General features: G+C 52.5%; 6 protein-coding genes across 6 annotated transcripts; 3 read left to right on the plus strand and 3 right to left on the minus strand.

The window, feature by feature from the left end:
• Positions 1-1320: 1320 nt before the first annotated feature.
• Positions 1321-3283, plus strand: N7459_002689 (fungal specific transcription factor domain-containing protein; the record flags this gene model as incomplete). The annotated part of the gene is made up of 4 exons (XM_056941874.1): positions 1321-1820; positions 1874-2527; positions 2580-2938; positions 3027-3283. 4 exons carry the CDS (start codon positions 1321-1323, stop codon positions 3281-3283), a joined length of 1770 nt encoding a protein of 589 aa, XP_056801757.1.
• Positions 3284-3393: 110 nt separating this feature from the next.
• Positions 3394-5090, minus strand: N7459_002690 (polysaccharide deacetylase family protein; the record flags this gene model as incomplete). The annotated part of the gene is made up of 3 exons (XM_056941875.1): positions 3394-4000; positions 4050-4678; positions 4746-5090. 3 exons carry the CDS (start codon positions 5088-5090, stop codon positions 3394-3396), a joined length of 1581 nt encoding a protein of 526 aa, XP_056801758.1.
• A 630-nt stretch (positions 5091-5720) lies between these two features.
• On the plus strand, positions 5721-7155 carry N7459_002691 (M20 family metallo-hydrolase; the record flags this gene model as incomplete). The annotated part of the gene is made up of 3 exons (XM_056941876.1): positions 5721-5797; positions 5853-6167; positions 6222-7155. The coding sequence occupies 3 exons, from the start codon at positions 5721-5723 to the stop codon at positions 7153-7155; spliced, it is 1326 nt and encodes a 441-aa protein (XP_056801759.1).
• A 212-nt stretch (positions 7156-7367) lies between these two features.
• On the minus strand, positions 7368-7877 carry N7459_002692 (uncharacterized protein; the record flags this gene model as incomplete). Its single annotated transcript, XM_056941877.1, has 2 exons — positions 7368-7494; positions 7558-7877. 2 exons carry the CDS (start codon positions 7875-7877, stop codon positions 7368-7370), a joined length of 447 nt encoding a protein of 148 aa, XP_056801760.1.
• Positions 7878-10215: 2338 nt separating this feature from the next.
• Positions 10216-12108, plus strand: N7459_002693 (MFS transporter; the record flags this gene model as incomplete). The annotated part of the gene is made up of 5 exons (XM_056941878.1): positions 10216-10258; positions 10317-10340; positions 10402-10430; positions 10539-11057; positions 11113-12108. The coding sequence occupies 5 exons, from the start codon at positions 10216-10218 to the stop codon at positions 12106-12108; spliced, it is 1611 nt and encodes a 536-aa protein (XP_056801761.1).
• Positions 12109-12703: 595 nt separating this feature from the next.
• N7459_002694 (uncharacterized protein) lies at positions 12704-13258 on the minus strand (the record flags this gene model as incomplete). Its single annotated transcript, XM_056941879.1, has 1 exon — positions 12704-13258. One exon carries the CDS (start codon positions 13256-13258, stop codon positions 12704-12706), a length of 555 nt encoding a protein of 184 aa, XP_056801762.1.
• Between the last annotated feature and the right edge of the window lie 755 nt (positions 13259-14013).

The raw sequence follows: 14013 nt of genomic DNA on the forward strand, positions 1-14013 counted from the left end.
AGGCATGACGGGGAACTGTTCTTCGCCCGAGGGCCGCGATTCGGGGCCGCCGTATCTAACAGGATGATACTCGACGGTCAATCCTATCAGTCCGCTATCGCCCGGCGGGGATATCGAGAGAGCCAATGCGAGTGAAGTGAAGCAGCGAACTAAACTCGACGCGGTTAAACAGATAGTGCGAAACCCCGTGATTCCCCCGAGATCCGGTGACTTGGCCGCGCCGTCGCTTATCGATATCGTCGCTGGCGAGAGAGCTTGACGGGGAGTCGGGTAGACATGCCGGCCTCTTCTACAAGAGTCCCGATATATCCAGGGACTGGGTTGCTCACCATCTAAAAGTGTAGGATTCTGAGATTCCATCATAGGCTCATCCGGTGGGTCGTGCGGGTATACCTAGGAATACCTAGTGTGGGCAACATTCAACTATGGTAGAGATCAGACGCATACGTCCTACAGTAGTGAAGAGAGCAGATTCATACTACAGTTCGACCTCATTTGGACCAGGAACGCACAGAGTCATCATATAAAAGATGCGGAGAGCGTGGCGTCTGTCACATGACAGTATTGCGATCCATCTCCGCTCTCTTATCTCTTCCAACGTGCTGCCTCTGGGCGCATTGATAGCCACTTTCTGTGTCATCAATCCTTCTTCCTCTTGCATTCTGGACTTGGGCTCCTTGCATTGAAGTACCGAGACATGATGGAGGCAGAAAGGACATTGCAGCGAGCACGAAAGTACCGCTCGAAGAAGCAGCGTCCCTGCGACTTGTGTCGTTCGAGAAAGATCCAATGCAAGATGCAGGGAAATGATCGAGCGTGCGAACAGTGCTTAAAAATGTCCCGCCAGTGCACGTTTGTTCTCCGGCCACTAAAAAGAACATATCGCCCTGAAACAAGTCACGTCAACGTCAATGATACTCAAGCTGGATTGGCTGCGATACATGGGTTTGTTGCAGACAACCATAATATACACATGTCTGGGGAATCCACCTCTTTTTGGCCGCTACTGAGCAACAATGTATCACCACTGAATGACCACTTCTCTCCTCCACAAGAAATTGGACATTCTCTCCCGACTGCCTGGAGTGCAGGGGAGTTTCCCTATGGTGAGCCTCTCCTCATCAAAATCCAGAATAGCACGACTGACAGTAAACCTCAGGGTCAGAAACCGTCGGCATGAACGATTTCCACCTTGTGTCTTCGTCGGACAATGGATCCGATCATTCTCCAGGCATTTTTCCGGACAGCTTGCTGACTCGACAACTGTCGACTCTTGTGCCGCCTATTGATCCGAGTGCCTCTTCGTCTCATACCCAAACCATGAATGACATTGGCAATGAGCATGCACTGGGAGATAAAATGGATCTTTCCCTCAGTCATCCTTCACTAAGCCTCGCAAGTCCCATCAACACCTCCGATGCCGGACACCAGAGCCAAGTGACGGAATGGCCAGATCATTTCTCTCTAGATAAACGAGTAGATTACTCGCATCAAGTGATCGGTCTGTCTAGCGAGTCTGACCCGTATCTCTTACAACATTATGTATACAACTCTCGGGATACGTACCCTATGTTTCGAGTTGACTTCCGCAAGGTCAGGGACAATGACCCGATTGGACCACATGACAACGAGACCAGCATGAGTCTTCCTCGAGGCTCCGAGGGAACACCTATCCAATTCATGATGACTCACGAGGAGATCTGTCAAGAGGCCCTTCAAGCCAACGAAAGAATGTTCTCAGGAGGAACTTCGAAGCTGGATGACATGGATCTTCTTCATAGGCTTGTGCCCCCTGACCTGGGAAAACGTCTCCTCATAATGTGAGGCCCCTGCGAATCCTTACAGTATGAGGCATTACTAACATGACTCTCAGATATGCCCGTTTTGTGCACCCTCGATTCCCCGTTCTCGCGCGACACGATCTAGAACAGATGCAGAAAGCCCCACACGAGCCATCCGCTCTTCTGGGGATCCAAAGTGCCGTCTACGCAATGGCGATGCCTTTTATGTTCTTTGATGACGAGCTCAGTCTTACGAAGGGATACTCTGGAGTCCATACTGAAACATTATGGGCTATTGCCTATCGCAGCTATCACCGAGAAAGTTCCTTGGCCCATCTCCCTCTCTTACAATTATGCCTCCTTCTGCTTCATCGACCACCGGACAACTTTGCTGTGGCAGACTCGCCAGGATCTTGGGCTTTATCATGCTCTGCCCTCGCAATTACCGAAAGCCTGGGTCTTAACTTGGATCCTGGCAAATGGAAACTTCCCCGGAAAGAAATCATGCTTCGGAGGAGACTCTGGTGGCTTACATATACCCAACATATATGGCACGCTCTGGCTTTTGGCCGCTCAATACATTTGAATGATGATAATTGGGATGTCTCAGAGCTTATGGCCGATGACTTTGATGGGAATGACTCACGGGATTCGACAACTCCAGTTGAAACAACGTCCTACGTTCCTCTAATCTTAGCAGAATGCCAAATGAGTGAGATTGCTGCGGATGTTCTGAAAGAATTCTAGTGAGTTTACTTGTTTTGGCATATAGTAATCAACCATACTAACCTTTTTTAGTACTTTGAAGGCCAGCCGAAGGCCCTCGACCCTCAGCGAGCTATTGATACGTGCACAACCCCTTCGAAAAAGAATTGAGACCTGGAGACAAAGCCTTCCGATGCTCTCAAAATCAGTTTCTGATTTAAACACGGAAGAACTTGAAATGGGTGCTTTTTTGAGGCTCTCGCATATCGTTGTCGAGATTCTCATATTTCGAGCCCTTCTCAGACCACTGATCCATCGTTCCGAGTGCCCTGCTGAGAATTTTGTTGAGCCACTTCCGACAATATTTGGGAACTGCTATATTTGTGCCAAAGCCGGTACCGATTTAGTATCTTCTCTCACGGCGAAGCACTTTGCTAGCTTCTGGCCTTCTTGTAAGTTCATTTCGCCCCGCGTGTGAAAAGAAGACACCAGATATTCTCGATACTTTGCAACACACGGCTGACTATGTCAATGTCATAGACGCTCGGTATCAAGTTTGCTATCTCTCGACATTCATTTTGTTATGCTTTGCCCACTCACCCAGCAGGGCAAACGCAGAACAGAATAGGAGCTTGCTGGTCAAATGGAGAGATACAATTCGGACGCAATCTCGGGCCTGGCCACTCGCGCGCCTCGCTACAATCAGACTGGATGCTGCGTTCTGGAAGGGTCTTACGTCAGTTGTCCATGGCACTGGCCCCGAAAGCCCGGCCATGCGGCTATTGAAGGAAAGATGAGGTGAAATATGGCCAAATGCGCCTACACATGGTTCTCGTCATCATTTCAAATGTGGGCATGCGGATCCTTTAGAGTATCAACGGTCTTGAGCACACCGAGTTACTCAATGCTAGACTTGGCCCGCTGCCTTTTTCTGCACCTCCAGCCAGTCGGCCGCAATCTGCTCATACGTGCAGAACTGCACCTCACCTCCGAGGCCCTGTAGCCATTGCAAGATCCGGTCCACCATGCCAATGATATGTGCCAGCCCACTTGTATCTGGGTGAACCAGGAGCGGGAAAATAAAGTCTGCAGCGTCATTGCCCTCGTTACCATGTTCCCAGAGCCACATGAATTTATCCTTCCACATCTGCTCCACCACTCTCGTCGAAACGTAGCCCATACTGTTCGCAAGATGAGGGAGGTACTGCAATGGCATCATATCCTCATTGTACCAGCCACATGGCAGTTCCACCAGTGGGTGTTGCCCGTGTGGATAGGACTGGGAAGCAATTTCAGTCGGGTGTAGCCACGACGATGCCGACTGGGAGAAGTCAATGGGTTTAACCGGAGGGTCACTCGGCGTAAAGTATGGTTGTGAGTCGTGGTGCATAAGCGATGAATCATAGAGAAATCCATGTTCTCGCAAGAGCTTCACCGTGGTTTCTCTAATAGTATACATGGGTGCACGATACCCACGAGGCTTTTTACCGGCCAGCTTTGTTGCGACATCGATACTACCGACGTCAGTGGCTTATACGTGTCCGGGAGGAAGTAGGGACTCACCATTTCAGAAGGACATCCGTCTCCTGCTCCTCTGTCATCTGATAGATACCCTCGTGTGCATATCCATGAAGTCCGATCTCCGCGCCTGATTTCAGTACAGCACGCGCAGCTTCAGGGAATGTCTCAACGGTGTGACCAGGAATGAACCAAGTAACTTTGTCTGCGACATTGTGCTTCTTAAACAGATCGAGCAGTCGGTATGCACCAACCTGTCCGGCAAATATACCGGAGCTATAGTCAGCCATGTTGTTATCGGGATGGCATCCCGTTCCCAGCCAGTGGGACACGGCATCAAAGTCTACTGACAATGCGACTTTGACTTTTCGAGGCCGAAGCCGCGGCTGGATAGAGGTCAAGGTAGTTGGAGACGGAGTCGATGTACCGCTCAATTGGAACTCGCAATCGGTCGGCATACCACCGTTCACGGCCGCGAGGTCTTGGGGACAGGCACTCATGACAATAATCAAATCCGTCTTGGCTCTAAATCTCACATACTGTCCCTTCTCGCTGGTTGGAGTGCGGATGTCCAATCCCCCGTGATGATCGATCGCCACGTTCATGAAGATGTTCAAAGGGTCTGGGACCCAATCATTTGCGATTTGGAAATCGGGAAAGTTCGCTTTCAGGGCCTACCATATCATGAGCATCACTTCCATAGGTATGCGGTTCTTCACCAGGTCTATATGCACCACTGACTGTATGCATGTTGTCCGTGCAGTTGTCGTGATAGCCATCGTATCCCTGCATATGATATCTCTCCGCGTCGCATGCCGACCAGATCATATCATGGACGCCCCGAGTCGTGTCCTCGGTGAGAGTCAAAATGGGCTTTCTTCGCGTGCTGTATAGCTGATCGCCCTTTGAAAGCGCGATCTTGTGAAGAATGGTGCGCGTATGCACCATAGACAAGAAATCATGAGGGTCATTGGGGTTGAATGCCCAGAAGTCCACAACCTGTTTCCCATAGGTGTTGACCACGGTCAGCTCTTGGCCTTGTTTGGCCAGAAGGGCGACAGCTTTGCGCGCAGGAAGAATGCCCATTGTATGGCGCCGAGGCGAGGCTATCCTGAGATCGTGAATATAGTAGATTGACGAAGTTCCCTGGTCCTTGTTGTTTGAGAAGATGTTTGGCAAAAATCACGAAGCCCAATGGGGGAAGTAAGAAGAGCGCGGATCTTCACACGGCCAACATCGCCCGCGGTGGAGATGAGTTGCCCGCTATCTCCCCTCGTTTCGCCCCGGCGCCCGTTCCCCGATCAGATCGCCTTGGGAGAAGCCCTTGTCTCCATGTTGCGGGGAGCCTGGTGCATTCTGATTCGAGGACCTGGGTTTACCCCAGCAGACACTGCCTATCATCTTCGCTGAATCGCCCGACGCCCGTGTCGGGACTGCCCGCACCTACAGGTCCTAAGGTGGCCGTGGGGTTGGGCTGCCGTGCTCTTTCTTTAGCAATGGTAATAATAACAAAAAGGATTTCTAGCTCATCTTATCCCGGTCAGCCGACGATATCCAGTCGGAATGGCGTTGTGGTGCAGGCCACTGGACATTCTCCGATTCTCGCCTTGCCTATCCACTCGTCCGTCCACACTCTTCACCCGTATGCGTACTCGACCATACTGCAGTGGCATTCGGAACAGGTCAACAAGCTCTCACAAAATCCCGGAGAGAACGATGAGAATAAACGGATCTCGTTTGCTTGAATCAATCCACGCAACATGCGAATATGGAAAAGCTCATCCTTATGGAAGGTATGTGAACATATACCCCTTATATTGACGATGCGTCTGACCTCGGTGATGATAGCCTTGATACAGAGACTGGCATGGCTCGTCTCGCTCTCAATGATGACGACAAGAAAGTGCGACACTGGTTGCTCGAGCAAGTGAAAACATTAGGGTGCTCCGTGACGGTGGATCAAATGGGGAATATTTTCGCTATCCGCGAAGGCAAAGATAAAACCGCACCTCCCGTGCTTATGGGGTCACATCTGGATACACAGCCAACAGGTGGCAGATATGATGGGATTCTCGGTGTCATGGCAGCGCTCGAGGCCCTGCGTACGCTGCATGAGCTTGAGTATGAGACGGAAGGACCCGTCGGGCTGGTGAATTGGACAAAGTGAGTTGGACGCGCCTAGCATGCTAGTTTCTGATGACTGACCAGTATTTTCAGCGAGGAAGGAGCACGCTTCCCGATGGTGACCATGTCTTCTGGCGTATGGGCCGGCTCCATTCCACTGGAGGCAGCCTGGAACTGCAAAGAGGTCACGGCAAGCGAAGGCTCCAAACCACGAACTGTGAAGGAGGAGCTTGAGCGCATTGGATTTTTGGGAGAGACATCAGCGTCGTTTGAGGCGAATCCTATCGGTGCTCACTTTGAGCTTCACATTGAACAAGGCCCAATCCTGGAAGACGAGGGACTCAAGATTGGAGTTGTCACGGCGGCGCAGGCTTATCGCTGGTTCGAAGTCGAGGTCAAAGGTCGAGACAGCCATGCCGGTACAACTCCGCTTGCTGCTCGAAAAGACGCTTTGTTGGCTGCAGCCAAAATGATCGCGGCATCCAACCAGATTGCGAAAGACTACGCGGGCTTGATCACCACTGGGATCTTTCATGTCGAGCCTGGAAGTATCAACACCATGGCGCATACGGTGCGGTTTACCCTCGACGTGCGCCATGTCGATAATAGCACTCTTTCTGCGATGGTAGAGAAGTGCCACCAGGTCTTCGATGGTATTGCTCAAGATGGGAGTGAGCGCGGCGTGGCAGTCGAGTGGACCACCTTGACTGAAAATGAGGCGGTCCAGTTCCACACCGATGCAATCGAAGCAGTTGAGCAGGCAGCAGAGGAGTCTTGCTGTTTGCTATCAGGTCAGACACGGTCGCAAAAGCTCTGGAAGCACATGTTGAGTGGTGCCGGCCATGATAGCTGCCATGTCAGCAAACGGTGTCCGACAGCCATGATATTTACCCCCACGCGAAACGGGATGAGCCATACCCCGGATGAATATTGTAAACCAGAGGATTGTGTTCTGGGAGCGGAAGTATTGCTGGGGGCTGTGCTAAAATATGATTCTGTCCGAAGGCAGCGCGGCGAGCTTGCTTGAATGGCATCTGTCCAACAGCTGGTTCGGATGAAAGTGAAGACTACATAGAATTCATAATCAACGCTGTTTCTCAAATGGACATCTCACTACCTGTGTAAAATGTCACAATGACCAGCTAAAACCCCGAAATTCAAAACCACTACTAGACGACATCTCTAACACTTATTTGCACTTGTTGAAAGATACAAAAGCCCCCATCATCACACCGGTACTCAAAGATCAATATCACCACCCGGTCTCGCAATGTTCAATCGCCAATGGTGTCGATTAATGGGATCCTTCTGGTACAGATTCAGCTCGAAAAATTTGTTATGCGATGAGCACTTGAAATTCTTGTAGCTGCATCATAGTCTCAGTCTGGTGAACCCACACTTGCAAGTATCCAGCACCAACAGCACTTACGAATTGAGCTTTTCAAAATTGCCCACCAGCAGATCTTGTTCGACCACTTCCAAGAACTCGATCTTGTTCCCACAAGCTGCGGTGCCTGGGGATGGAATGAAGTATCGCTTGGCTTCGATGGGACCATAATTGACTTGCTGCACAAACTGAACTGCGAATGGAGGCAGTGCATTGGGAGCTTGGAAAAACGAGGCCGAGTCTGCCACCGGGGATGATTGAGATTGTTTGGCCCAGACAAGGAATGACTCGAACTTGTCTTCATGCGACAGTCGTGCTGGCCTGTAAGGGCAGACGGAGTCACAGCAAAAAATAGAAGACATTGCTCGAACTTGCTTTGCCAAATAGGTGTGGATTTGAGTAGGAGTCCGTGGATAATTGGAAGAATATTCGGTCTCTAGCGAACCAAGCATCCTTTTATATCTTTCCAAGCCGATAGCTGTTCATCCGGTCGTATGCAATGATTTTCAAGGACTCCATCTCAGGCAGATTATCGAAATGCGCCTTCTCCGCTGAAACCAGATTGGCCCTGCAGTATGACTGTTCAATCAGAGTGCTACCTTTGGGGGCACCCCTCCTAGCCCCAGGTAGATGTCATCAGAAATTTCTAGACTGGAAGATCGCAAGCAATATAGCGGATCTGCAAGGCGACAGACTCGCTAATCACAGCGCGGGATTTCGGGGCACCCACGCTTGGGCCCGCCAGCATCGGCGATGTGAAGCATAAGAAGCGCTGGCACGTCTCTCTCTTCTGCTTTCTTTTCCTCCCAGGGGCACTGGGCCTGCCATCCTCGTTCATTCATTTGATACGCCCCGCTGCCACTTCGTTCCCTCGTTGTGTTGATTGTTTCCTTTCCGGGCCGTTCTATTCGTTCATTCTAAAAACCATCCTCTCGCTGCGTTGCTCGGTCAAAGAGGGCTGTCCATTGAGTCTCCCTTCCAACGATTTCTCGTCTGTGTTGAGTCGCTATACTGGGGTTGAAAAGGCATATTCAACCATTTTGCCCTTTCTCGATAGCGCAAACCCATACCGCAGAGCGCATCACTAGCCACTGGTCAACAGTACATCGTTGAACATCAACAACTACCACTATCACCACCATTCAGTACTGTCAACCCAGTCTGGCTAAATGCATCGGACACCTCTGGGCCTTACCCAGTGGGTCAACCCCAAGATCTCGACCAGACACACAATCAAGATGAGAATCTGCAACGCAGTCCTTTCCGGCAACCAGAAGAAGATACCACGCATGAACGGATAGAAGGAACTTCCCCTCCCTCGCATCAAACCTCGAGCTCGACTGGATTTGAGTTGCATACCGCTCCCAACAGTGCTCCTCCCTCTGCTGATCCGCTGCAATGCCCAGTCTGTGGGAAACAGTGGCAAAGCATTGGGTCTCGGAAGTATGCTTTTGACCCCTTCCTCTCCGAAAGAGCGTGCTAACCGCCAGAAGCAAACATTTCAAGGTACATTCACGACCCCATCGATGCCATTTCCCCCAATGTGAATATGCCACCAAGGGGTTCCCCAACCAGGGAAGTCTTGGACGGCACTTGGCAGCCAAGCATCACGATCCAGCATCCATCGCTAAGGGCATGACATCCTGTGATCTCCCGGGTTGTGATCCGAGCAAATGGATTCGATCAGACAAGTTGAAGGAGCATATAAATCGTCGTCACAGATTGCACACGTCGATGACACCCACATCATAAGCTATTGCCCGAGGCCGAGCTCTGCGTATGTATCTAGTGAAAATACCAAATCCTGTTGACTGTCTCGCTCGCTCCGGATTCGAGTAGGCTTTTTGGTTAGTCCGTTAATGTAAGGATCCGTACCAAACGAGCCGGCTGAAAATCTCCGGATACAGGCCCATAGATTATTGGTCGAAGACGTGAAATCAAACGATGTTAAGAGAGTCCCGACGGCGCCGGCACCGGCGCCGAGTCCGGGGCCGAATCGGGCGCTCAAGCATCCCCCGCAGTGAAAAGATGCAAGTAGATGCAAGTGCGCCACTCATCCAGTCAGTGATCAATGTAGTCATGAGGCAGCTGAGAAAGTGGTCTCCTTGCTGGGGATGCGCCCCTTGCTAGACCGTGGTGCTTGCCGACACCCGAATGCGATGCTCCAGGTGGAGCGCAGTGAAGCTTGGTCGATATGGATGTGGAGAAGACCAAGTCGACCAGCGACTCGGGCAAATCGAATATACAGCGGGCCTCGCCTCGGTCTGTACAATAATTGGATGCGTAGTTGACGCCGGCAAATCCCACAGACATTCTCGCGGTCGCAGCGTGCATACGATTGGATGTATTGGATGCAATAGACGACGGTCCGGTCACGGCGGGGTCGAGACTCGAAGTAGCAGCTCGCAGCTCGCAAGTCGTCGCTCACGGGAGGCGGCTCGGACCCCGAAAGGTGGAGGACTGGTGGAGTCTATACGACATGCAGTCTGTGGTGTTGGTGGTGAGTGGTGAGTGGTGAGTGGTGGTGGTGGTAAGGCAGCCGATCTGCGGATTATCTATCCGAGCCTTCGGCCTCGCTCGATTTCTGCGTCTGCTTTCTCCTCGTCGGTCTCGTGGCTTTGCTGCTTGGGGGATATATCCAGGCCGTCGCGCCTTTCAGAAAATACATAAAAAAAAAGCAGAAAAGACCAAATACAGAGAATGCAGAAACCGGGACTGCCCGTCCAGCAGCTCGTGATTTTATGTACGTGGGAATTTTGCACTCTTCGTGTTGAACGCGCGCTGATTTGATTGACGTTTAGCGATATGTCGATTCGCTGAGCCTAGTAGGTCTCTCGCCTTTGCTGATCGCGCGACCTTATCTGCTAAGACAATCCGTGTGAACAGTCGTCTTCACATCCATTCTCCCGTATCTGGTATGTATGCACCGAGCTTGGGTCTGGCCGTCGCCGACATCCATCGCCACGCCTCTGCTTGCTATCGTCCCATTTCAAGATGTGACATGATGCTGACAGCCTGCACAGCCGGAATTGATCGAATATGTCGGCGTTCCCAGACCCGAAGTCGCCAAATGGGCTGGCATCGCCTCTGCGGTCGCGTCGGTGAGCCAAGCTATCATGGCAGTCCCTTGGGGCACCTTGTCCGACCATGTTGGCCGCAAACCCATCATCCTGAGCGGCCTGACATGCACCATGCTGCTGTCGATCCTGCTGGGCATGTCGCAGACGCTCCCGATGGTGCTCGTCACCCGCGCATTCATCGGCCTCATGAACGGCAACGTCGGCATCATCCGCACCATGGTCGCGGAGATCGTGCCTGAGCGCGAGCTGCAGCCTCGTGCCTTCAGCATCATGCCCCTCGTCTGGACTGTGGGGAGTATCTTTGGACCCGCGTTTGGCGGGGCTCTGGCGCGTCCAGCGGAGAAGCATCCCGACTGGTTTGGAGGCTCCGCGTTTCTGCGACGATTCCCATTTGCCCTGCCGAACCTGGTTGCGGCGTGCTTCTTTGTCGTGGGCATCTCGAGTGGATTCCTGTTTTTACGAGTGAGCAACCGTTGCAGCTATCGCGGGCTTGACGTGTCTGACAGAAAGTTTCTAGGAAACACTCGAAACCAAGAGAGACCGCTACGATTACGGCCTGGTGCTGGGTCAGGCACTCACTGGCTCATGCACTTCGCGTAAAAGCCGCAGCTCCGAGGCAAAGCCCTCGGACGAGGAGCGTACCACGCTCCTTCCTCCAGCCCAGAAGAAGAAGAGCAAGCCGGCCAAGCGTCCCAGCTGGTCGGAGGTCTTCACTCCACAGTCGAAACTAATACTTGTGGCCTATACCCTCATGTCGGGCCTGGGCATGGCGTTTGACTCGGTGTTCCCCGTCTTCCTGCACTATCCGGAGCAAGATTTCCACAATAACCCAGACGTCCAGTTGCCGTTCAAGTTCGCCAGTGGCTTTGGTATCGGTCGGTCTTCGCGCTCCCTGATCTCTGTGAAACCATATATTGACATCAGTATCACCATAGATGCACAAACCATTGGCCTGTTCTACACGATCATCGGAATTGCCGGCATGATCATCCAGTTTCTCTTCTTCCCGGTCGTCGCCAAGCGCTTCGGCATCTTGAACTGCTTCAAAGCCGCCGCCATCGCCATGCCGGTCATTTTCTTCCTTACCCCTTTCACGACCCTAGTGCCCGGGGCCCTGCGGATCCCGTCCGTGCTGCTGATCATGCTCCTGAAGCTCGGGACCACCGTTTTCGGCATCCCGTGCTGCACGATCCTGCTCACAAACTCCGCATCGAGTATGAACGTGCTGGGTACGTTGAACGGAGTAGGGACCAGTGTCAGTGCACTCGGGCGCGCCGCGGGGCCGGCGCTCATCGGCGCTGCTTTCTCGTATGGCGTCAAGCAGGGATACGTCGTCATCCCATGGTGGCTGCTGAGTGCATTGGCGCTGTGGAGTGTGGTCCCGGCCTTCTGGATCGTGGAGCAGGACGGGCCTTCGCGCGACGAGGCGCAAGAGGAAGAGGTGGAAGAGAGCGAGTCGCACCGCACTGGGTACGGGGCTATTGATACGCGTAGCGATGCCGGGAGAAAATAATCTACAACTAAAATTGGTTTGGGCCGTGAGTTTGGTCGGCCTCATGACGGGGCGTCAGCCCGAAGATGCCGTTACAGGCGGGAATTATCGCATGTCCGGAGTTATGAAGAGTGCATGTTAGAATGAGAAATGTGTTCACGAGTTGAATTCTCAGGCTATTACTATGCCTTGACTCGGGATAGGTATAGCCCTGCATGGGCGAGGACGCGGACTCCAGGACGCGCAGAGGCGTCTGGCTTGCTTGGGAGTATCTACGGCGCCTCACTCTGTAACCCTACTCGCCCTGTAGAGAATAACGTCTATTTGTCGGATGTCCATGGTGATACGTGACTCGGTCCTTCATTCCAACATACAGCACACATAAAACATGGTCAATACATAATTTCGCTCAGTGCCAACATTGCCTTGCTTTCTCTCCCCCGACGCCTGCAGTCTCCATCTTCCTCCGGGTTGTCTCAGCAGAGACGGCTATTCGCTCATCGTGCATTGAATAGGCATCTCAGCTCGACGTCTTGAGTATCACGCCAGGGAAAAGGTTCAACGAATTGTTCGAATACCGCAAGTGCACTAGACGATGAGAGAACAGCGTCTAGGGCTAGACAGCCTTGCTCGTAGTCGGCCTTGGAGTGGGACTAGCATGCGAGCTCGGGATTGGAAGCGAGAGCGAAATCTTGCTGATATCAATGGGGATGAACGGCGCAACCTCTTCAAGGAGTTCATCTAGGACCTCGGTCGGGGTTTCTCTCTTCTTCCCGGCAGGGGTCGGCGTCGGCGTCGAAGTATGAAGCGGAGTGGGAACCCCAGTCGAGGTCGGGATGGCGATGGAATGCAAAATGTTGGCTAGATTGATGGGCCCGAAAGCCCCAACTTCTTCCATTGCTTCCTCTAGCGCGTCCTCGACGACATCTCTCTTCGCCTTCCCGGTAGCGGTCGGAGTAGTCACAACCGCAGTAGTCACAGCCGCCGTGGGAGTCGCACTCGAGGCCGGGAACGAAAACGAAAACGAGAGCTTGCTGATATCGACGGGGACAAAGGGCGAGACCTCCTCAAGGAGTTCATCTACGACCTCGGTCAGGGTGTCTCTCTTCGCTGGCAGCGCACTCGTGACGGCGCTGAGGGCAAGAATCGGCAGCAGAGGCTTGAAATGCATGGTTGCGTGGATCCCTGTCAAGGAAGCAGAGCTGGAATCGAGGGGAAAGAGCAGCACAGAGAGGGTCCAAATTGGTTTCTCGGACTGCTGATGGCTTATATATCGCGGCTCGGGCGTACAAGGGTGATCTTCCTCTTGGCAGTATTAATTCCGCGAGTTTTCCGACCCCAAAGTCCACGGACCCTACTCGCCATAAACTATCTGTTAGCTTCGCTTGGACTTCCAATGAAGGACTAGATTCGTCTTGCAAGCTGAGCGTTCTGGCCCCCGGCCCCATCGGGCTTTACACTAACTGGACTGATGGCACAGGGCACCTGGGCAATGACACCCAGAGAGAAACCAGGAGTTTCTAGCCTAGGCAGGATGGCTGGCGCGGGAATGGTGCAGAAACTACTGACTGCATGCTCGATTCGACTTCTTCAGAGGGGTTGTGACAAATTAGAGATTCAGGCCCTGTCAGATCCAAATCGGCCCCCGACTATACCCTCCGAATAGAAGATAGTTCCCGGATCCTCAGGGATTGGACTGGCGTGCCAACTCGCAATTGACTCCTATTTTGCCATAGCGGGAACCTTTTGAGGACTGTGGATCCTGTCCTTGAATCGAGCACCGCCAATGGCAACCTTATCAACATTAGCATGCGTGATGCCCGGGCACTACCGAGGGCGTTGGTTCGCATTGACAGACGTTGCAACTGGGGGCTGGGCCACCACGGCCAAGCTAATGGGTAAGCTCGAGGTACGCCTGACCGGAAA

This window comes from Penicillium hispanicum (genome assembly GCF_028827665.1).
Source record: "Penicillium hispanicum strain IBT 35686 chromosome Unknown utg000003l_segment0_segment0, whole genome shotgun sequence".
NCBI classification, from domain to species: Eukaryota; Fungi; Ascomycota; class Eurotiomycetes; order Eurotiales; family Aspergillaceae; genus Penicillium; species Penicillium hispanicum.